We start from the raw sequence: 21,487 nt of genomic DNA on the forward strand, positions 1-21,487 counted from the left end.
CCATGTAAATCCTCCGGTTTCATGGCTTTCACTCCATATCAGGGGTTCTTAACTTTAGTGTTCCACGGGCTTTTTTGTGGAAATGAGAAGGTGAATGAAAGCTAGGAACCTCCTTTGCCAGTAAGCCTTAGGTCAAAGACCCCTTTCTAGAATAATGTTGAGTACATATGATAATTTAAAAATAATAAGTTAATTGTTTTCTAATCTAAGCTCACTGATCCTCGGGAACCTCTCCAAGGACACCTGGGGGCCCGTGGACCCCTGGTTAAAAACAATTATTCTCTTTCTTTCTTTCAAACCGAGCACAACTCCGGTCTATCGCCATGGGTAATTTACTAACGATTGAGCTGTGCCGGAAGTGTGAATATCTGTACCTAACAACTGCTCTTTGTGAATGGAATTGGTATATTTTTCCCGGTCGTTTAAAATCATCCAGATAATGAATGGCTGTGACTCGGCATCAAACAACGTCCATCCGCTTTTATGCTCGTGGCTAGATTCAACTGAACTAAAGACAGCTTCTTCTCCTCCAGAGGTTCTGAAATTTCTTGCCCGGCTCACATCAAGTTTTCTAGCACTGAACGGCACAGTATTCACGTACACAAGTTTTATGACATTGTACATTGAAGGACCAAACACACTCCGTTTCCAATCTCAGAGAGAGACATCGAAGCGTTCTCGGAAGATGGATGTATTCGGAAATTTATTAATTTATGTTAACATCACGAATAACGATATTATATATATGCATATCTACAATAAAGAATCGGGAATAAAAATTGTAATCATAACATCGTTCACAGTTAATCAGTCCGTAATTGTACAATGTCCTCATGTAAATACTCGCACAATAATCTTGCCTTGTATAAGATGGAATCTGGAAGTGGATTTATCCAATCCACAGAATGTACCAATCTCATTGATTTTCAGTATAAGAAATCATATCAGAATAAGTTACAAATTGATGTTTATATGGCCAGCGCATCCATTTCTTTAAAACAAAAAAGTTCATTCTAGACCTCCCTACTTCCTTTTGAAGCCCCCCCCCCCCCTAAGACCTTTCAAAAAATGTCGCCTCTTATTTTTGGAACTGACTGCATATAATGTACTTTTTCGTTTAAGGTATGACTATAAATTTTGAGATCTTATGAACAGTGTATGAATCCCCTTTCTTCTCACAGGAAAAACAGATGTTGGTCTTCGTCGAAGCTTCAGTACTGGACGAAGAATGTTTATTACTCAATCAGAACTACTCTCTGGTTAAAGAAAAATTATGCACGTTCAAAGAAGGTAAATCAGCTTCATATCGAGATCACATGAATAAACCAGCATATGTATGAAATGTATTATTCCGATACATTATACAGTATTTTGCGGTATTAGCAATGGGGTTACACATACAGATTTTCGCTACTCGGAGAGACACGTGCAGATTTTGTGAGTTGTATATGCAGAGGGGAGCTGGCGAAACACATGCAGATTTCGACAGGTCAAAGAGGCACATGCGGATTTCGGCAGTTCCGGAAATACAAGATTTTTTGCAGCTCGAGAAGGTGCAAGCAGATTTGGGAATCTCGGGAGGTACAAACAGATTCTTGGAGCTCGAGAAGACACGTGTTGAATTTGGAAGCTCGGAAAGGCACATGCAAATTTCGTAAACTTGGAGGTAGGATCAAATTTTCAGACCTCGGGAAGACACGTGCATATTTTGGTAGTTCCGGAGGTACAGTATCCTCTCTCTGGGTGAACAGGAGGTACATGCTGATTTTCGCAGCTCGGAAGGGCACATACCGATTTAGGGAGCTCCACAGAGCCACTACGGCAACAAATTTGGAAACCCCCCTGATACATGTATTAAATTTTAAACCTAGAAAAATTTTTGTTTGTTGTACTGATATATTTTCATTTATCATCATTTCCAGGTAAAGACGACCTCACCGATAAAATCGACTTCATAGTTTGTCTAGGAGGAGACGGTACTCTGCTGTACGCTTCCTCACTGTTCCAGGTTAGCCCAAATAATTTTTACTGCATATAATAACCATTTTACTAAATAAAAGAATTTTTCCGTGCTATCGCCGAATTAAATGCAAAGACTCATGACAGTTGTGATTTTCTGAATGTTCGAAACCGTACTTTTATAATTGCAGCAAAGTGTTCCTCCGGTAATGGCGTTCCACCTTGGCTCGCTTGGTTTCCTGACGCCTTTCGAATTCGACAATTTCGAAGAACAAGTCACGAATGTCCTTGAAGGTCAGTCAATGAAGCCCATTACATTCATATTCAAGGCTATCACTATTATTAATTTATAATGTAGTGTATGTCGTTAATGTAATTATGCTTCAGTGAAAGTTATGGCACCCAGAATTATGGAAACAAATTAATTTCCCCCTCCCTTTTCTATTCGGTTCAATAATCACCATTTAAGATCGAACCTGTATGATAACTGACTTACTTATAATAAATCGAGATTTGAACATAACTCAATTCCCTTTACGCTGACAGACATAATATTGCGTCCGAACGCCAGTGGAATAAATCAAACAGAAGTTTTCTGTTTTCTTTGCTCTCTTTTCACCATCGCAAAGCTTCATAGTTACCCTATCAACTGAAGTTGCTTTTTTATCCCCTCTTTCCTTTCCTGTTGATGATTTTTTCTCCACACATATAATACATCTTTCTACTATGTTTATGTAAGAGCGAAAGAGAATACGTAGGATAAGAATGAAAAAGGACTCTAAAAAAAAACTCTCTTATATCTACCCCTTCATATATTTTTTTCTTTCCTCCTTTTCTTTGCTAACGTGCGGTTAGATTAGAACGAGGTTTCCAGATTTATCGCCAATTCGTCAAATAGAGATGACTCAAATTTGTTGCCATGTGAAGTGATTTATATAAAAGCTTTCTTGCTATTATTTAACATTCATGTTGCAATTTAAATAGTGTATTTGATTGGTCTCGAAAGTTTTGTGCGTTTTTGGTAGGTGCATGTTTTTTTCCTCCCTTTCATATGATTTTTTTATGATATTAAAATAACCATCTCGTAGCAACATAGGGAAGTTGAAAATCCACTGAGATGCCCCGTGCTGTCCTTTGTGAGATCTCAAAAATCGTTTAAAATGGATTTCAACCATTTTCTTTCTTTCTTTCATGCACTTGCTTTCATTTATGTGGTTTCCAAATCGAAAATATTATTAATTAAATAGATTTTGTTATTAAAATTTTTGTTAATTATATGGATTTGGATATTCCAAATTGGAATATATGGATTGCCATTTCTTTCCTTTTCCTTCACTTGGTTTCTTTGCATAAACATTTCTGAATATCTCAGGGACTCAATAAATCACTCGGAGAAGCACGTACAGATTTTGGCAATTCGATGAGGTATAAGCAAATTTTATCAGCTTAGAAGAGGCACGAACGTGGAGGGCTTCCTTATGTACCATTTGGTTCTCAACGTATGAAGTGTTCCTATACAAAAATAGCGGAGAGGCACGAACGTTGCTTCTCTCCAACACTCTGCAATTCTGTTGAGTTGCCCTTCTCACGTTAATAACCATTCGTATAAATGGTAATGGTATAAAAGTGCATTTTATATAGTATACATTATTCTGAGGCACATAATTATGGAACCAAGACAGCGAGGACAAGAAGCCTCTGGTTAGAATATTTCTGATGAATGTCGCTGATTTTCGATATGGGAGGGAAATGGAGCAGACTTCGAAGAACACGAAATAATTTAACGCAGCGGTGCTCAACCGGTGCTCGAGGAAAATAAAATAAACAGTAATTTGAAAAAATAATTATAATTATTTTAGAATAATAAAAATAAATCAGTAATTTTTTGCTGAATAAGTAAAAAATAGGTCTACAATCCTCCGCCATAGAAATTATATGCCAAAAAGGGCTCCGTCAAAAAAGGTTGAGAACCGCTGATTTAACGTATTTTAATTAGTTCAATAACTTTCGAGAAAAACACCTCCAATGTTCACTCGTTAAGATTTGATACTTTCGTTAAAGTTACGGATGCTAAAGAAGGTCTCATCGTTTCATGTCAGTCGAAGATCGGTGATTATCCCCGTTTATTCTAATGGTGACCTACTCATCCTAGATACGTGTAATCAGTCACAATATGAAATTTGGAATTGAAAAAACCCGTTAAGAAAATAATACTGATATTTCTACTGAAAAATAAGCTGCATATGTACCGATATATGAGTTCTATTCAGACCATTAAGCACCATGGATCATTAACTAAACACATTAACGTTCAAATACTTAAACGCAATGATGTGTCTGCATTTTGTCGCGAAAACCTTTTCTCATGCATGAGCCGACTCTTTTTTTATAAACACTGCAGAGAACTATACGTTATTAATGTCCATGATTTCTTTCCAGGACACGCTGCTTTAACTTTGAGAAGTCGTTTGAGGTGTATTATCGTCAGAAGCAACGAAAATGCAAAGAACAATAAGCCACATTCTAGCTTTTTGGTGAGTGCATCAGCAACACGAAACCTTTTGTAATAATACCTGTGAATTCTTTCTATATCCTAATCTGCTACATAATCTTATTGCTGTTAGTTAAACATTCCGTTATAAAGAAAAAATCAAACTCGAATGATCGACGTTTGAAATAATTTCAATATCAAATTTCTTCCTACAAGTCTTATTTTGTTATCAAAATGTAAAGATTATGCACTGGGTTCACTGCAGCTACTCATTTGACAAATGGTTGGTTCATCTTTCACACTGCGGATTCCCTGGAAGTATATGAATAAACCTTACGTTCCTATGAATAATAGAGCAATATAGCGTCCCTTGATTGGTCACAATGAGTGCGAAGGAAAGCAATACAATAAGTTTTCTCTTTCATTTTGTCTAACGTTTTACAAAATACAAGTCGTTTTTGTCTTAAATAAAGCTGAACAGGGCCTGAAGGAGTCTTAGACTTGGTTCTTTGGTGGCCTTCCACCAAAGAACCTTATTAGCAGTTTTCCCAGGTTTCTCTATAGTGAATTCGTAGTTTACAAAAAAAAAAATTGGTACTGGGCCCCTGTCAGTCTCACATATAAATGGGTCTTGGCAGTTGTGTAATGAATTAAGGACAAAACAGACAAGAATAGAACCCCCCTTCTCCCTCTTAAAAAGTCGTTTTATATTACTTTTTTTCGGATATATAGTCCGAGTTTTCATTAATCCGAGGTGGTCACAGTCCCGTTCACCTCAAATTATCGAGACTCTACTGTACATCATTTTTGGCGGGGTTCTTGATTATATAGGGAGAATGGAAAATTTTTTTATTTTATTTATTTATTTTTATATTTTTTGCTCTTTCTTACACATTCTCGTGTTATTGCAGGTATTATATTTTTTCAATCTTGTTCTAAAGCACAAAAAAACCCAAAAAATTACCATTTTACCTTTGTCCTTCTAAATATTTCCAAGAACACCGCCAATGGTGGCGTATCGCACTTTCGTCACTCATTGCGACCAATCACGGGAGTCTAAATTTCCTTCTTATTCGTATCAATGTAAAGTTCAATGATATGCGGCCCGGACAGCCCACGGTACTTCTAGTCAATGTACAGTAGCCGTTTTCAACTTTTTACTAGGCTGCAACCCCAATAAAGTTCATTTTAAATTTTTGCAACTCCAGTAAATTTCAGTTTACATTTTAGCACCGTTTCTAATCATCACGTGATATTTTCCATCTTGTTGCACCCCCAAAATTGCTTACTCACGACTCTTTACCCCCCTCCTAAAAGAACCCATATGCATATACAACCACTGATGTAGAGGTTGCTCTATCACAATATATTGCTGACACCATTTAGCGACTGCGATGGTGCATTCCCATTTGTAATGGTTATGTTGTTCGCATTCACTCACAGAAGTATCACATTCTTTACAACCTTCCATTGGTTCCTGGCTGTGGCATTTGCCTGCCGTTCTATTATGTAATTAACACGTTCAAATACATCTCGTAATAAGTACAATTCATTATGTAATTTTAAAATTCATGAATTCACTTCATTTCCATTTAAAAAAGTGATTAGTTCTTTTTTCATAGCTATACGTCTAAACCTTACTTCCTGTTATCATAGGTCTTAAACGAAGTCGTTGTCGATCGGGGACCTTCTCCGTACCTTTCGAATATTGATCTCTATCTTGACGGGAAACACGTCACAACAGTTCAAGGAGACGGTAAGTGTACGTCAAAATGCAATATATCAGTCTGTTTTGTATCATGGCGGTCAGGTTTAAATATCTTGTTTGGGTTCAGTATGGGAGTTCAGTGGCATCTATTGGACAAGAATGGGCACTGCAAATAGTCATTGAAAGATCGATTCTCCAAGTTCGAGACGTGAATTCGAACCTTCTCCGACTTGAAAAAGTCTCTGTGAGCAAGCAGATCTTCAACACGATACTTACATAACATGAAAATTCAGACATTTGCCAATGTTCCTTCAAAATAAAGAAGACAGATGGCAGCACCAGTCTGATACGAAACAAGCAGGACTCTACCAACATGAATATGTTAGAGCCACACATATTTTAACACTCAACGCGTGTTCCGGCATGTACCTATTCGTTAGAAATTCCTCAGAGGAATGTTTATATTTTGAAAAAATTCAATGTGAATGATCTACCAATGACTAATGGTTACTCACGTACCTCAATGTCTAAATATTTTTCGAGCCTTCATCGTATATTTAAGTTATTGCTCAACATTTCTCCAATTCCGCGACTAGTATAACCAACCGGATATGTTGGTGGGTTACTTGATCAACTACTTATTGAATAACGTTTTCATGATTTCATTTCCATAAATTTCATACAATGATATATATGTATATTGTATACGAGCAGGTCTCATTGTATCAACACCAACTGGTAGTACAGCCTACGCTGTCGCAGCCGGTGCATCCATGATCCACCCGAGCGTTCCAGCCATCATGATCACTCCTATATGTCCTCATTCACTCTCATTCAGGCCCATTGTCGTCCCGGCAGGAGTCGAACTCAAGGTATTACCTCACTCGAATACACTCGTACTCGAAAGTTAAGCGGCAAACTGAAAATTCTCCATTGTAACGGTATGATGATCTGAACAGAAATTGTTATTGGTATCAATCTTCATGTCTTCGCTAGAGGTTCAGAAATAGTCCGTCCAATTCTTTCTGTCACAGGTCCTGATGCCAGGGACAAGCACAAATATTTTGCGTCCCAGTGCAAAAACAGCTTTGCGGCCCTTTAAAACGGGGTTTCCCCAATCCCCCTAGTAACCATGAACACCGTATTACACACCAGGTTTGCATTGGGCACCCGAGAATACGCATCAAACTACTGTTTCATGTCATAAAAAAAAGAAAGCCATTCGACAATAAATTTTGGACGATAGTGCCTGATGGCCAGCGAAAGAATGCATATGCGCTCTCAAACACTTGAAGGGGGGGGGGGGGGAGTTATCAGTTATCGGGGCTTATCTACCCAGGGTTGCAACTAGATACACCTCGTGTAATTTTGGGTAACTTCAAAAGAAGAATTTAGCGCCTCGTCTGGTCCAGCGCACGGAGCACTAGATCCAATTTCATCCTTCTCTTAGCTTGGGGGCGGGGGGGTTCTATTAAAATCCCAGGCAAGGGGGTTCGAGGTCTTGGGCAGAATTTTAAGCTATTTGCTTTGTTAAAAGCGTTAAAGTGAGAATGTAACAAAAGTATTTTTATCCTTTTTTTGCGGCCCCTAAAATTTAGTGGCCTGGTGCAGCCGCACCCTTCGTACTTGCCTTGTTCTGGCCCTGACTAATGCCATGTTCATGAACAATAATACAAAAGTTTGATGTCGAGCATTACAACGCTTAAAACGCTGGCTCTTATGGAATAGCCACCGATTTCTTTCGACTTCAACCCAATATAAAATACATTAGACATCCATGTAAAACATCCAACTGCTCCCCATAACCCTTTCCAAAGCCTGGGTGAGCTGCGAGCAAGTCTTCCGCTTAAATGGACCCTGATACCACAAAACGTCATTGATAATTAATCTTATTATTGGTATGGATCAAGGTTCTCGAGCCTGTGCATCCAGGTCATATCTGGTGGTCGTATCCCATATTGGCCAACCCTCTCCATCGACCTTTTTGTGGATGACTCTTCTTTCCTACGCCAGTTATTCGATCTTGGATTTTCTATTTTCTTTGTAATTTCACCAGACTGTGTCCTTTGCTTCACCCTTTGATCTGCGTAAAACTCCAGGGAAAAAATAATTAAAACATTTGCTTTTAAAAGAATTTTTTACTTTGTTGCGTAACTTTTGAGCATTTTATATACTTATTACCTTATTCAAAGACCGAAATATGTCTGTAATTATATCGTTCATGAATTACATCGTTAATAATCGTCTGTAGTTTTTCATGTATCAGTTACATCGTTCGTCTATATAAGCATTTTGTGGATCGTGAAATAACTTCAAAAATGGTCACCCTGATATTTACGGTTCCATTGTTGCAGATAATGGTGTCACCAGAATCCAGGAACGTCGCTTGGGTCTCATTCGACGGACGGAAAAGACAAGAACTAAGACATGGCGACAGGTTATTATTGCATCCATGTATTTTCTCTCTATCTCGATGCATTTATTTTGTTACTTATTAAAAATTCTTAAATAAAAATTTCTTGTTTCCAAATCATCAACTGTATGTCTTTTTTAAAAAAAAATTCATTTCCTTATGCACAGCTTACGGGTTACCATGTCGATTTATCCTGTGCCTTCGATCTGCGCGCAAGACCAGATAAGCGATTGGTTCGACAGTCTCGCCGAATGTCTACACTGGAACGTGCGAAAGAAGCAAAAGCAACTCGACGAGTATTCGGACTTAATATACAGTTCCAGTAGTGATACGATCGATTCCATCGACAGGCAAGATAATCTCGACAGCTAGGTTAGTTAATTTCCACATTTATTTTTCCCTTTAAACAAGAAATCGGAAAGAGTTGATGACACTAACATCAAGGAAAGAAAACCCCAATCTACATTAGGAGCAATGACCAAAAAATGCATTCATTACACATCAATTAGAGACGGTGGGTGCAAGAACCAGACAGCTCCTGTTTTCTAAATCTTTCAGTACGGTCGAAACACTTTAAAAAATACTTAACGTTTTTCAAAACACTTATCAATTTCGGATATATTAATAATATCTTCCTCTATCGTAAACATGTTTTTTGAGGAAAAAAGAGTGGAACTCTCCGGTTTTTTTTCCCACCCAACACTGGAATTTTGTGGCCAGGCTTGCCGATGAAATCTTAGTAGATACCTAAACACTCTTTACTAACAAATTAAAACTATTATTACAAGAATTTACTTGTAATAAATTTATAGAAAAAAAAATCTACAGAAAAATTTTAACATAAACAAATTTTGTCCATATTTTTAAAAAAGTTCTTTACAAAAATCACTTAAAAACAAGTTATTATTACACTGTTCATTGACTCCCTTAAAAAATATGTTCAGAAATCATCATCATTAACATCACCATCACTGGACTCCAACGACTGACTGATGCGACGCGAAAAACGCTGCCACCAAGTGATCAAACGTTGAAACAATTTCGGGCAGCTCGGACCTGTCTTGCTGTCTCGGTGCGCCGTAATGAGACACCAGTACAGCTCCTTTTTTTTCTTTATATTTCTGTAGCTATTGCTTGGAGCTACATGATTACATTTAGTGCTGCCATCTATATTTCAGAAGTGTAGTGAGTGAAGTGGAATGATTGAATATTTGTACGTTTTATGCCTGTCGTTCTCTTTGGCGAGACTTTTTAACGAGGAGATCAGCTCGCACTCGCACCTGGAAATTGTGGACTATGGAAAAAACCAACTTCAATCGACCATAACTTCGGTGCCGGTGGGATTCGAACCCGGGTCCTCGCGATGCGAGTCCGTCACTCTGACCACCACTCAGCGTGGCTGTGTAGTACCTAAAATGAATTTTGCTTCTGAGGAATAGCTGTTATGTTTTTGGAAGTCCTGCTATCTTCCTTCCGAATTCGGAAGCAAACAACTTAGCAGGTTGTTTCACCTGTTGTTGTGTTGTGTGTGAATTTTAAATAGTGTAGTCCTGCTTTTGTGCTCTCTGTGGAGATATTTTTTTTAAGTGGGGGAGATCGGCTCCTATTCACATCTTAAAAAGTTACAAAACCAATTTCAGCTGACCATCACTACGTCGTCGTTTGGGCTCGAGCCTGGGCCCTCGTGATTTGAGTCCATCACGATGCGCACACAACCGCATAAAGAGGAAGTCCGAATCTGAGCTGAGAAAAGAAATTAATTAGAGAAAAATTAGGGAAAAAAAGTTTGTGGTCGGTCAATTCAAAATATGAATTTATTTGAATGGGATACCTTTAACTGACGATGCAGTGCGTGACGACTATTAAAAAAAGTACGAAGCAATGTTTATGATGAAGCAATATTATAATCTGTTCCGGTGATGATCGACCCCGGGTATTCGCACTTCTTGCGAAAGAAAAACTGCCATCATAATTCTGTGGTGTTTGGTCAGAACATGATAACTCCAAAATCACATTTTTTGAGCTATAAGCATTTTCATTGCCATTTAAAAATCAAAATTGAAGCATACACACAAATGCAAATGAAAATATCATACATCAGCATGTTGTTTAGCCGTACGCACGTATTTGCGCATTTATCTCACTTCTAATTAGTTATAATTAGCGAGACTTACTTTTAAATCAAGAAGTCATTTTTTGGAGGTGATATGTTCTAACCAAACACCACAGAATTTTTATAATAAGCCTTTTTCTCTAGAGTGGATCGCTTTACAAAAGTAGAAAATAGCCCAACAGGTAGCGAGCATAAGGGAGTGGTATAACAATACTTAAATATAATGTTTCTTGATCAACATTCAAGTGATTTGCATTTAAATGTTGGTAAGGTGAATTGTTTTACCTTTTGATTAAAATTGGAGCTGGTTAAGTCTGAAAAATTGGAAATTTCTACGCCACCCGTTAATTCCAGAAGGTTTCACCAAACCGAGTAAGGTACCGGTTCCCTTACTTGTCTCTCGTGAATAACATACAAAACACACGATCATTCTACAGTGGAACCTCATTCCCATTAGCGTATAGGGGTCATTCAAGTATTATGTCAGCATCAATGGGGGGGGGGGGGAGGGGGTTTCTGATTTTCCGACTTTTGATGACAAGGGGGGGGGGTTGGATGATTCTTACGTCATCAACCACCCTTTATGAAAATATGAAATATTCCTAATAGATCTTATTCGGTGCGCCAAAAAACGAGAAAAAATTTTCGATAGTTTGTTGGCACTTGAAGTAACATTTCCCCTCCCCCACATAGATAAGTGCCTTGCAGAGCCACTTTAGTGATCTCTAAATGTTTCGTGGATCCAAGTGAAATGTGTCCGGGCCGCTTAAGTGCTCTGGAACTGTGCCACGCATCACTCAAGAGATCCGTAATTATATGCCGCGAATCACTCAAATAATCTGAGAATGCGCCGCGGGTAACTTGAGTGATGTAGAACCGCACTTTACATTGTGATTTCGACCAAATATATTCCCGTTCGAATAAAGTCTGTTACATAATCCGACAGAACTCATCCTTATGATTCAGAAACCGTTGAAAAGTGAATTTCAAAAATAAAAGTGGAAATATGGTCCCTTTTGAAAATAAATTCCTCAAATGATGTATATAATGTACACAATATGCAAACTTCGCGAATGTCGGATGTAGTTTTCTTGGTGCAGAGCAATTTTAATAACCAGCAGTGTAATATATTGAATGCAGTCGAATCCCGTTTTAACGAATACCGTTGTAGCGAAAATCTCGTTTTAACGAGCACTTTTCTAATCCCCCCAGATAAGTTTACATAGGAACAATGCAAAAACCTTGAATTCCTTTATAACGAAATCTCATTATAACGAAGTGATTTATCCGGTCTCTTGGATTGGAGTTCGTTATAACGGGATTCGACCGTAATAATACGCCAATTGAATTTTATCTTTGAGCTATGTAATGAAATTCTTCAATCATTTCTCAATAAATTCGTTTGACTTTTGATTAAATTTTTTTTTAATTCATATTTCCTTTATTTATTTCAGTGAATGTCGAAACACGGGAAAAGAAGATAAGAAGAAGGTAAAAGAAAAGATGACCACCACTACCCATACAAAATTACATATCCTCCATTCTAAATGATTACTTCTTCTCACGTATTTCTGTACGCAACTCTAAAATATGACTTTTATCCACCAACTTATGTGGAAGAAATGGATAAAACGTGTTAAATATCTTCAATTCCTGAATTTTTGCGTGAAAAAGGATTTTTTTAAACATTCCCCCTCCCTCTCCCCTACTCTTTTTTATATTGTACCATCAACACTGAGACGTTCATTTTGTAACATTATAAAAAAAAATCACAAATAAAAGAGAAATTTTTTTGCTTGAATGATAATCTTGTCTTTGGATTATAATCTATTAACGGAATTCGAATGTGGGGGGGGGGGAAATAACTGAGGGTCACATTGTCATACTCAGAAAAATTCACCAACGAAAAAGGCAAATAAACGAGATTATGAAAACTTATGCATTTCGACACACTATGGATATCGTCTTCAGAGGATAAACTCGCTGACCCAGGACCCCCGCTCGGATTCAACCCAGGGGTATTGAATGCAAGCGGGATCCCCTCGGTCAGCGAGAGAGGGTATCCTCTGAAGACGACACCCATAGCGTGTCGAAATGCATAAGGAGTTTTCGTAAACTCCTTTATTTGCTTTTTTCGTTGGTGAATTTTTCTGAGTGTTATTTGGCGAAGTTTATCTGTTCTTCCACAGATTGTCATACCCTTTAAAATGAAGAACTCACCGTAAGAAATAAATAAGCTTTCAACTGTAAGATTCAACGGTGCAAATTGTTTGTAATTTTTGTGTTCTGAGTTTGTGCCCCAAGGCCTACTCTTTGTGTAGAGACTTTTATTAAATTGTACAAGCCTACTCGTATTCATCTCGTTGATAGGAAAAGAGACCTCAGCCTACCACTTCTGTGTTGGGGCATACCAGGGAGCGGAGGGCATGCGGGCTCATCTCCCCCATAAACCAACCAAATATTTATTTTTTTTTAAATTAAATAATTACAATATTTAAAGAAAATACCTTTTTATATGGGGGAAATAACTTGATATATGACATCCATATTTCTTATGGGCATCTTTTTCTCAGCCACCTCGTTGGGCATTTTACCTGTTGTGGCGTTGTATTTGTATATGCTATTTTAACCTTTTTCCCTGTTAATTTAAATGCTTTATGAAAGTTAGTGAGAAAATTTCTCTGGAAGAAATTTTTTTGTGCTCCCTCCAAAGGTCGATCCAGCGCATCCCCAGGGCTATATAGTAAGGGCCGTTTCATTCTTTTGACTACGCACTAGCCACCTTGACTCGTTGGGCGTGGCCTCGTGGCGTCACCGCTCTACTCCTTTTTTAGCACCTGCTAAAAAAGTGCTGCTATTCAAACCTGTAAAACCTGCTATTCACGTGGCTTATTTTACACTTTAGTTGCTTATTTCACTGATCCAAGTGATCGATTTCTCATTTCATGGTGGTTTCTTATTAGTGTCAGTGGTGTGCGCGTGTGGTATTTTGGTAATTCCCTTTAGTGATTCTTATGTTGATTAGTAATAAGCAAATGTGAGTTGTTGAGCGATTGCCAGACCCGTAACGATGCGTGGGCCCACCAGAACCCCTAAAGATGTTGGACGACCAGACCTAAACATCACCCATTCACGACTCATTTGTATGAGTTCTGACCACTAGGTCCTGATGACGGCGAAACGCGTTGACCATTCGACCAATTAAATTTGATTTGTCTTAAAAACGTGTCAATTTTTGTATAAAAAAGGAGATGCTCATCTTTGCGTGAAAAACTAGTTGTGCCGATCTCAGTGACGCCTTATCGTTAACAAAACAGGATAGAGAACAGCGATTGACTATATCTATTGTTACCACGTGTTCTCATTTATGAAGACATATCCGCTTTTAAAATTTCTCCCTCTTATTCTCGTTTTCAGGGTTCTGGATTTTTTTTTTATTCACTCTCTGGGAAAAAAAATTTACTGTGAAATAAAAGCATTTTGATCAGGGTCTATACGTTTGATTTTTTTTTTTTTCTGCAAGCATATTTACACTCTTCGAGATTTACACAGGGATTCACTTACCCGCATATTAATAAGCACCCCCCCCCCCATATAAATATGCATATGCATATACAGTCCACTGTATACGTTGTCCTGTAAATGCTAGCATATCAAATTCAAATTCAAATTTCCTTTATTTAAGATTTTTAAACACAGTTACAAAACATTTAGGGGCTAACCAAGCTTGTGAGCCCACAAAATAATATCTGATACATATCTGTCGGCATAAATAATAACGAGAGAGAAAAAGAAAGAGAAAAAAAACACACACACATATATATAACACCAAGAAATAAGTGGCAACAGGAATGGAATTGATATCCTTTATCTCATCAACCGTCCGTCGTGGAGGTATGTGATGCCAGTTTAAAAAATGCTCAAAAGGCGTCCAAAAATTATCCTATACCAGTTTTGAGAGTGAAAATGCGGTGTGTAACAAAATAAGAAAATCTAACTTTTTATACAGTCCCCCTGTGTTCTTACTTCCAAGGAAAAAGTTGTTGCCTTCTCTGCACTTAGAAACACAGAATTTTTGTATTTGGCATCAGGAGAGCTTTTAACAGCTTTTTAATTGGAAGTTAGAACACAGGGGGCCGTATAAAAAGTTAGATTTTTTTATTGTCTTGCCTATCATTTTTAAATCCAACACTTCCACTGATTTCTCTCATAGAAAAGCCTGTTTTACCAAAAAAAATTGTTACAATTTCAAAAATCAACTGCTCCATTACATATGGGTTTTTTTAAACTACGGCAAAACAGTTTTTGCTAATCTAATTGTGGCCAAAGTAGAACTCACATTGGCAAGCAAGGATTGCATTAAAAAGTTCAATACAGAACATTTCGAACGATCTTTGGTCTATTGATCACGAAACAGTCGAAGTGTTTGTGTGAAATTTTCCGTCAAAAGGGTACAATTTTCCTTTCCGTTTGCTCATTAGACAGGTTCCAGTTAATCCAAGTTTTTTAATGCGGATTTGGGCATTTTGATATTTACCGGTAAAACCTGTCTTGAACGGAACCTGTATTAAGCAGAAACCTGTCTTTAACGTAAAAAAATCATAGTCCCGTGACATCGAAATGCCAAAATACCCATTGAAAAACCTGGATTAAACGGAACCTGTCTTAACACGGAAACAGAAAGGAAAATTGTACCCTTTTAACTCAAAATCTCACACAAACACATCGACTGTTTCGTGACCAATCGATCGTTCAAAATGTTCAAGTTCTCTATCGAACTTTTTTATGCAATCCTGGCTATCACTGATCGGGTCAAACCCGGTATCTCTCGGCGTATACCAGACCTCTGATAATGGCGTTCAGTAGTATTTTTATTCTCGAGACACGTGAGGGGATTAAGTTTGTATCGAGAGACGAAGACAATCTCGAGGAGTTCAATTTTAACCTTCGTCGCCAAGAGTTGTCAGTTTCGCATGTTAACGTAGAATAAAGGAATATTTTCCTGTTCGTCGCTCTGTGTACACATCATAGAAAACAGGGCCTGGAGCGGCCCTGTTTTCTCCCCTCCCTTCACGTGAAAATCCTCTCTTTAATTTGATAAATATAAGAGCAGGTAATAAACATTTCTTTTCTGCACAGAAAATGCCCACTCTGACAACGTGTTTGAAATTCGCTCATGCACCATGATGAGATGTATTATCGAAAACACGCCTTCGTACTATCATGAAGTAGTAGCTGAAGAATGTGTAGCTCATCCATAAATATCCAAGCGAATAAATTTCCACATTTTTCTACGTAAGGCCTCCCCCCTGCCCCTCGCCATCCGTCCTCTGGGTCATCGCCAAACATGAAGTCTTTATGAAGTCAGTGTAACGAGTTTTCAAGACTAGGAACATTTTTGTCCGGGTCTCTCTCCCGAAAAACCTAGATGCTGCAAGTATGAAAAAAAAGAAATACTAAAAATATCCACGCCCGCCCATGAGAACATATAATTAATTCATAAGCTCTGAATGAAGTGCATTGATCATCACGAATTCACCGGGTTTATATAGCCATTCGCATGGTTTGTTTGTATAAACAACTAATTCTTGTGTATATCATATCAACAGTAACCATCATGTGTATGATATTATTGCTGATTTAGCATTGTTGAAACACAAGAATTCGTTGCTACCGAACAGACAGAAATCAGCTGCACGAATTTTTGAATTTGTGACAACAAACATCCCGAAAAAATACAAAATAATATATTGTAAACACTAGTAGTATATGTCCACCTCGTGGGACACAGACAATTCAAATATTTTCACTACATAACCCTTGATTTTTTTTACCTTCAGTGAGACCTTTTGAAGATATAATCAATGAAAATCGTCTATTTTTTCAAACATCGCTCTAAAAACACGCAAAAATGAGAGCTATAAACAATGAAAAACCACACGATTTCATATCAAAAATGTGAAAAAGAGAGAAAGCTACAAAATGTGACCCTTTGTTATATGAAAAGGGGGTAAAAATATAAAGCAGAAAAATAAGCTTTTTCTAATTCATAATCATAATATATCCATTTTTCATTTGAAATTAAAAATAAAATTACCGTTATGTTTTTTTTTTAATTGCTTTTTCAGAAATTTTTCAAATCCCGGAAATTGTTGTAAAAAACCGGGACATCCATTAATAATCGTGAGGATCTGGTAACAGATTCAGTTAGAACGTGTCAAGGATCTGGCAACAGACTGGCTCAGGGGGGTTTCACGGCGAGAACCACGTGTGTAAGAATGCTGTGTTCTATGAATATATTTTAATAAAACTATAGTTATTACTAATTATAACATGGCGCAGTCGCTCGCGATTTAAGCCAATGAGATCGTCGACTGATCGTTTGTAGTTAGATCTGATTATATATTAATGTTGATATGGAGTTCTGCAAACCAACCGCAAGGCCTAAGCCTCGACGGAAACGTCGCCGAGAATTGGAGGAGATTCAAACAGTTGTTTGAGATCTTTATGAAGGCGTCTGGCAATGATAAGGAGTCTGAGTTAAAGGTGGCGTTGTTCTTGAATGTGGCTAGTAAGGAGGCTGTGGAGGTATTCAACACGTTTGACTTGTCGGATGAGGAAAAACTGTTACGAAAAAGTTATCGGCCAGTTTGAAATTTTCACCACACCAAAGAAAAACGTGGTTGTGGAGAGATTTGTCTTTAACAGGCGCATCCAAGAAGAGGGTGAAACATTTGATGCGTCCGTCACTAACTTAAAGAAGTTAGTTAAATCCTGCGAATTTTTAGTGACCAGTCTGATTCGGTTGTTTGAGATCGGATTGTGCTGGGAACAACAGACAGGGGGAGGGGGCTACAAGAGCGCATGTAGCGAGAAAATAACTTAGACTTGAGTCGAGCCATCGAATTGGGAAAAGAAGCTGCGTAGAGCAAGCAAACTTTTTTTTTCTTTCAAACCGAGCACAACTCAGGTCTATCACCATCTATGGGCAATTTACTATCTAGTGAGTTGTGACGGAAGTGTAACTGTGTGTACCCAACAGTCCGAGTTCGTATGAAGTGTTGTGTTTGATTTTTCAGTGCTGCCATGTATGTTTCAGAAGTGAAGTGAGTGTGTGTTATGATTGAATTACATTTGTAGGTCTGTTGCTCTCTGTGGCGAGACTTTTTAAAGGGGAGATCGGCGCTCGCATTCGCACCTTGAAGTTGGTAACCACAGAAAACCAACTTCAGCCGACCACCGCTGTGGCGACGGTGGGGTTCGAACCCGGACCTCGCGACGCGAGTCCGTCACTATGACCACTCGACCACCACAGCGGCGAGAACTTAGCAAACTGAGAGTCCAAACTGTACAAGGCCATAGTGTTGATGCAGTGCAAAAAGGGTTAAAGCCAAAATCGTCACTCCGTCCGCCGGCTGTGGTAAATATAGATGAAAGAAGAAACACCGACTCACAGGACAGCAGAGGAACTTGATAATGATGTTTATTTGTGTCGAAATTGTAACCGACAGCGTAGGAGCAAACAATGTCCAGCCTATGGGAAAAAGTACTTTAGATGTAAGAACTTCAATCATATTTCTCAAATGTGTGCAAGTTCAGACAAGATGTGGCACTCAGTAGAGATGTATCTACTGTTGTAGGACTTCACTCGTGAAGTGAAGTCCTCTTTTTGAAGTCCTCTTTGAAGAAATGAAATCCCATCAAAAACTTTTCATGTAAAAACTGAAGCCAAGTCGCTAGATTATTTAGCCGTAAAAAGTTGTGATATCTGATGTAGAGCCAAGTATAATGCTGTTATTAACTGTGACACTTCGATTCACAAATCGCCCCAAGTCTTTACACCTTTAGTTGAAGAACATTTTGGGACTTGGCAGTTATGCAGAACGAGAATGTGTCGGTCGTGGTTACATTTTATTATTCACGCCATTAATCAAATTCCATCAAATACTGTTTAGGGGATGTTCAAGTAATACGTCATCATTGATAGGGGGGGGGGTTCCGATTTATTGACTTTTAATGCCAAGGGGGGAGGTGGGGTTGGATAATGCTTACGTCATCAACCACCCTTTATGAAAATATTAAATATTCTTAATGGCATCTTACTCGGTGCGCCAAAAACAAAAAAACCTTTCGATAGTTTGTGGCTACTTGAAGTAACATTTTATAGTGATCTCTAAATGTTTCACGGATCCAAGTGATCTGGAAATGTGTCCGGGCTGCTTAAATGCTCTGGAAATGTGTACGGGCCACTTAAGTGCTCTGGATCTGTGCCACGCATCACTCAAGTGATCCGTAATTATATGCCGCGGATCACTTAAATTATGTGAGAATGTGCCGCGGGTAACTTGAGTTATGTAGAACCACACTGGAGCACGACCACCTAGATAACCTAGGTTATATAGGAGGTCGTGACTGGAGGCCACTTCAGTGCTCTAAAACTACGTCACATGTCACTCAAGTGATCTCTAAATGTGTCACGGATCGCTTAAGTGTTCTGGAACTGTGTCCCGCGTCACTTAAGTGATCTGAAATAGTGCCACGGGCCGCTTAAATGTTCTGGTATTGTACCATGGGACACTTAACCGATCTGTAAATGTTCCGCTTAATGCAATTTTACAAAATTAGGTTTGAGTAGGGCAGGTCGCATCAGATAACCCCCCAGGGCCATATTTGGTTCGCGGGCCAAGGGCCTTTATGCGTTTTATCAATATATAGCTAAGAGGGTGGGTTGCAGCGAATTTATTAAAAATAAATTTTGAATTCATAGCCTTCAAATAACATTGAAATTAACAGAAATTGATTATAATAACACAAGGGTCTTTCAAAATTTCAAATTAAAAAAAAAAATTCTTTGCATTACAAAATAAATTTTTGATCGTTTAAGGGGGGCACGAGCCCACCCCCCCCCCCTCCGTAGGATCCCACCAATACGCGTTAGGATTTAAAGGGGAAGAGCTGATGACGAAATTTTGCTGACAAGAGGGAGGACGGGGGGTCAAAAATGGCTAAAAATTTTCTTACATAATACTTGAACGGCCCCTTAATCAATAATAGACAGCTACTGAAGCGTAGCTAATTGGCAGATTTTTTTTTTTTTTTTTTTTTTAATAGGATAGACCGGAGTTGTGCTCGGTTTATAAATCTCGCACCGCCCTCTATCTTGCAAATTCAAAATAAAAATTGACAATGTTTCTTTTTGAGGTGTGAGTCTTTTGATCTCTCTGTCTCTCTCTATCGCTGTTGCATCCTTTTTCTTTTTCAGTGTAGGGCCGGGAGGAGTGCCCCCCCCCCCCAGCATCAAAGGTGAAGTCGACTGATCTAATGTATATATGTATACATGAATCAACATCATCATCTTGCCCCCCAGCAATAATGACCGTGCCCTCCCAGACTTCCAAGTCTATCTCTGCCTATGGACCCGTAAGCCAAACGTGGCCCGCCAAGAGGTTCTATCTGATACGCAGAAGGTGTTTCGATAGAAAAGTCTTTACACACTAAACGATAAATGGCTAGGCTGACCATATTTTTTTCGTAAAAAAAAAAAAGGATATCGTAAACCATACGGGTTTTATCACCAGTTATCGCCAAAAATATTGTCAGACGAAAGGCAAGTTGCAAATTACAGCCAAAAAAATGTTCAAACGAAAGTAATGAAACAGCCAATAAATAAAACAACTACCTTCCTTGTCACTTTTCTATGAAGTTGTACTGTAGCGATAATAAATTGTTAACTACTTATGTCCTTTTCTATGAAAAGTTCATTTTTATGTCAAATTTTAAGCAAAACTCATGTAACTAATATTCAAAACACGACTGCAAAAACTTCAACGAATGAAATGTTTTGTTATTTTCACAGTACGTTCATTCATTAACAAATGACAGTGCAGGTTATGACGCAAAATTTAAAGCTGTTAAAATTTAAATCAATACTTTCTTGGGTGAACGTCATTGGAACAGAAACAAGTGACGAAACATTTGTCGTTATATCCAAGTTGGTTGAGTTTTCATCGTCGTTAAAAGCAAGGTTCATTAACACTATTCTACATGGGAATGAGTTCGTTCCGACAATTATTGACGTTATATATCAAGGTGTCTTTACAACCGAGGTCGTTATAACCGAGTTTGACTACATTAGGCGTCATGCACACAACACGTTCCTGCATGCACACATTCGTTAGAAATTTCCCAGAGGAATGTTTACGATATACATGTATACGGTTCAGTAGTACTTAATTTGGGTGTCTCGCGGTTTCTCCAGTTTCTCCAGTAGTACTTAATTATCTCATTGAATTATAACCGATCCCTGTCTAATTACTTCATCCTGGTGCATAAACGATGCAAGCTAAAGGTTGAAATGGTGTGCTAAGTGTTACGAAAACTTTTTGGAGTGCTACCCCCTTTTGACCAAAAACTTTATCCGATATTGACTTCAATTCAATTGATATTCAATTTTTTTTTAAATCATAAATATTTACTTTGTTTTTGATGAACTTAGTGTCCTTTATGCAACATGGAAGGGTAGCAAAAGGTGTATGCTCCTTCATTTTCGTATACAGGGTGATTAAGAAAGAATCATCCGATTTCAAAATGATTCTACACTTGAAATCGACCATTAACAAAATTTTTTCGTAAAACGTAGACACATTTTCCCCCGTATAATTCACACATCACTTATCATTCTATTCTGTGTGTTTGAAACACGTTACAAAACATCTTAGGAAAATAACTTCCATAGAGTAACATGAGTATAGTAACCATTCAAATGTCATTTCTCACGTTCTTTTTTTTTGGACATTGCACATT

The 21,487-nt window shown here is 38.1% G+C and overlaps 1 protein-coding gene across 18 annotated transcripts in view; it reads left to right on the plus strand.

Moving 5' to 3' along the window:
- The window catches only part of LOC149088912 (NAD kinase-like), an 85,387-nt gene extending 72,902 nt beyond the window's left edge, over positions 1-12,485 (plus strand). For 10 of the 18 annotated variants that reach the window (XM_089250608.1, XM_089250599.1, XM_089250711.1 and 7 more), the window contains 9 exons: positions 1,182-1,290; positions 1,923-2,008; positions 2,151-2,253; positions 4,399-4,493; positions 6,107-6,212; positions 6,873-7,030; positions 8,513-8,595; positions 8,739-8,943; positions 12,139-12,485. In XM_089250608.1, coding sequence (XP_089106734.1) covers positions 1,182-1,290; positions 1,923-2,008; positions 2,151-2,253; positions 4,399-4,493; positions 6,107-6,212; positions 6,873-7,030; positions 8,513-8,595; positions 8,739-8,943 — 945 coding nt within the window. In that variant the 3' untranslated portion in view covers positions 12,139-12,485. The remainder of the gene's footprint in view (positions 1-1,181; positions 1,291-1,922; positions 2,009-2,150; positions 2,254-4,398; positions 4,494-6,106; positions 6,213-6,872; positions 7,031-8,512; positions 8,596-8,738; positions 8,944-12,138) is intronic. The other 8 variants (XM_089250628.1, XM_089250622.1, XM_089250720.1 and 5 more) reach the window with 1 other exon arrangement.
- The last annotated feature ends 9,002 nt before the right edge of the window (positions 12,486-21,487 follow it).

Source organism: Pholcus phalangioides, unplaced genomic scaffold (genome assembly GCF_987345545.1).
Source record: "Pholcus phalangioides strain wild (caught in Gottingen) unplaced genomic scaffold, Ppha-v1.0 ptg000003l_1, whole genome shotgun sequence".
Lineage (NCBI taxonomy): Eukaryota > Metazoa > Arthropoda > Arachnida > Araneae > Pholcidae > Pholcus > Pholcus phalangioides.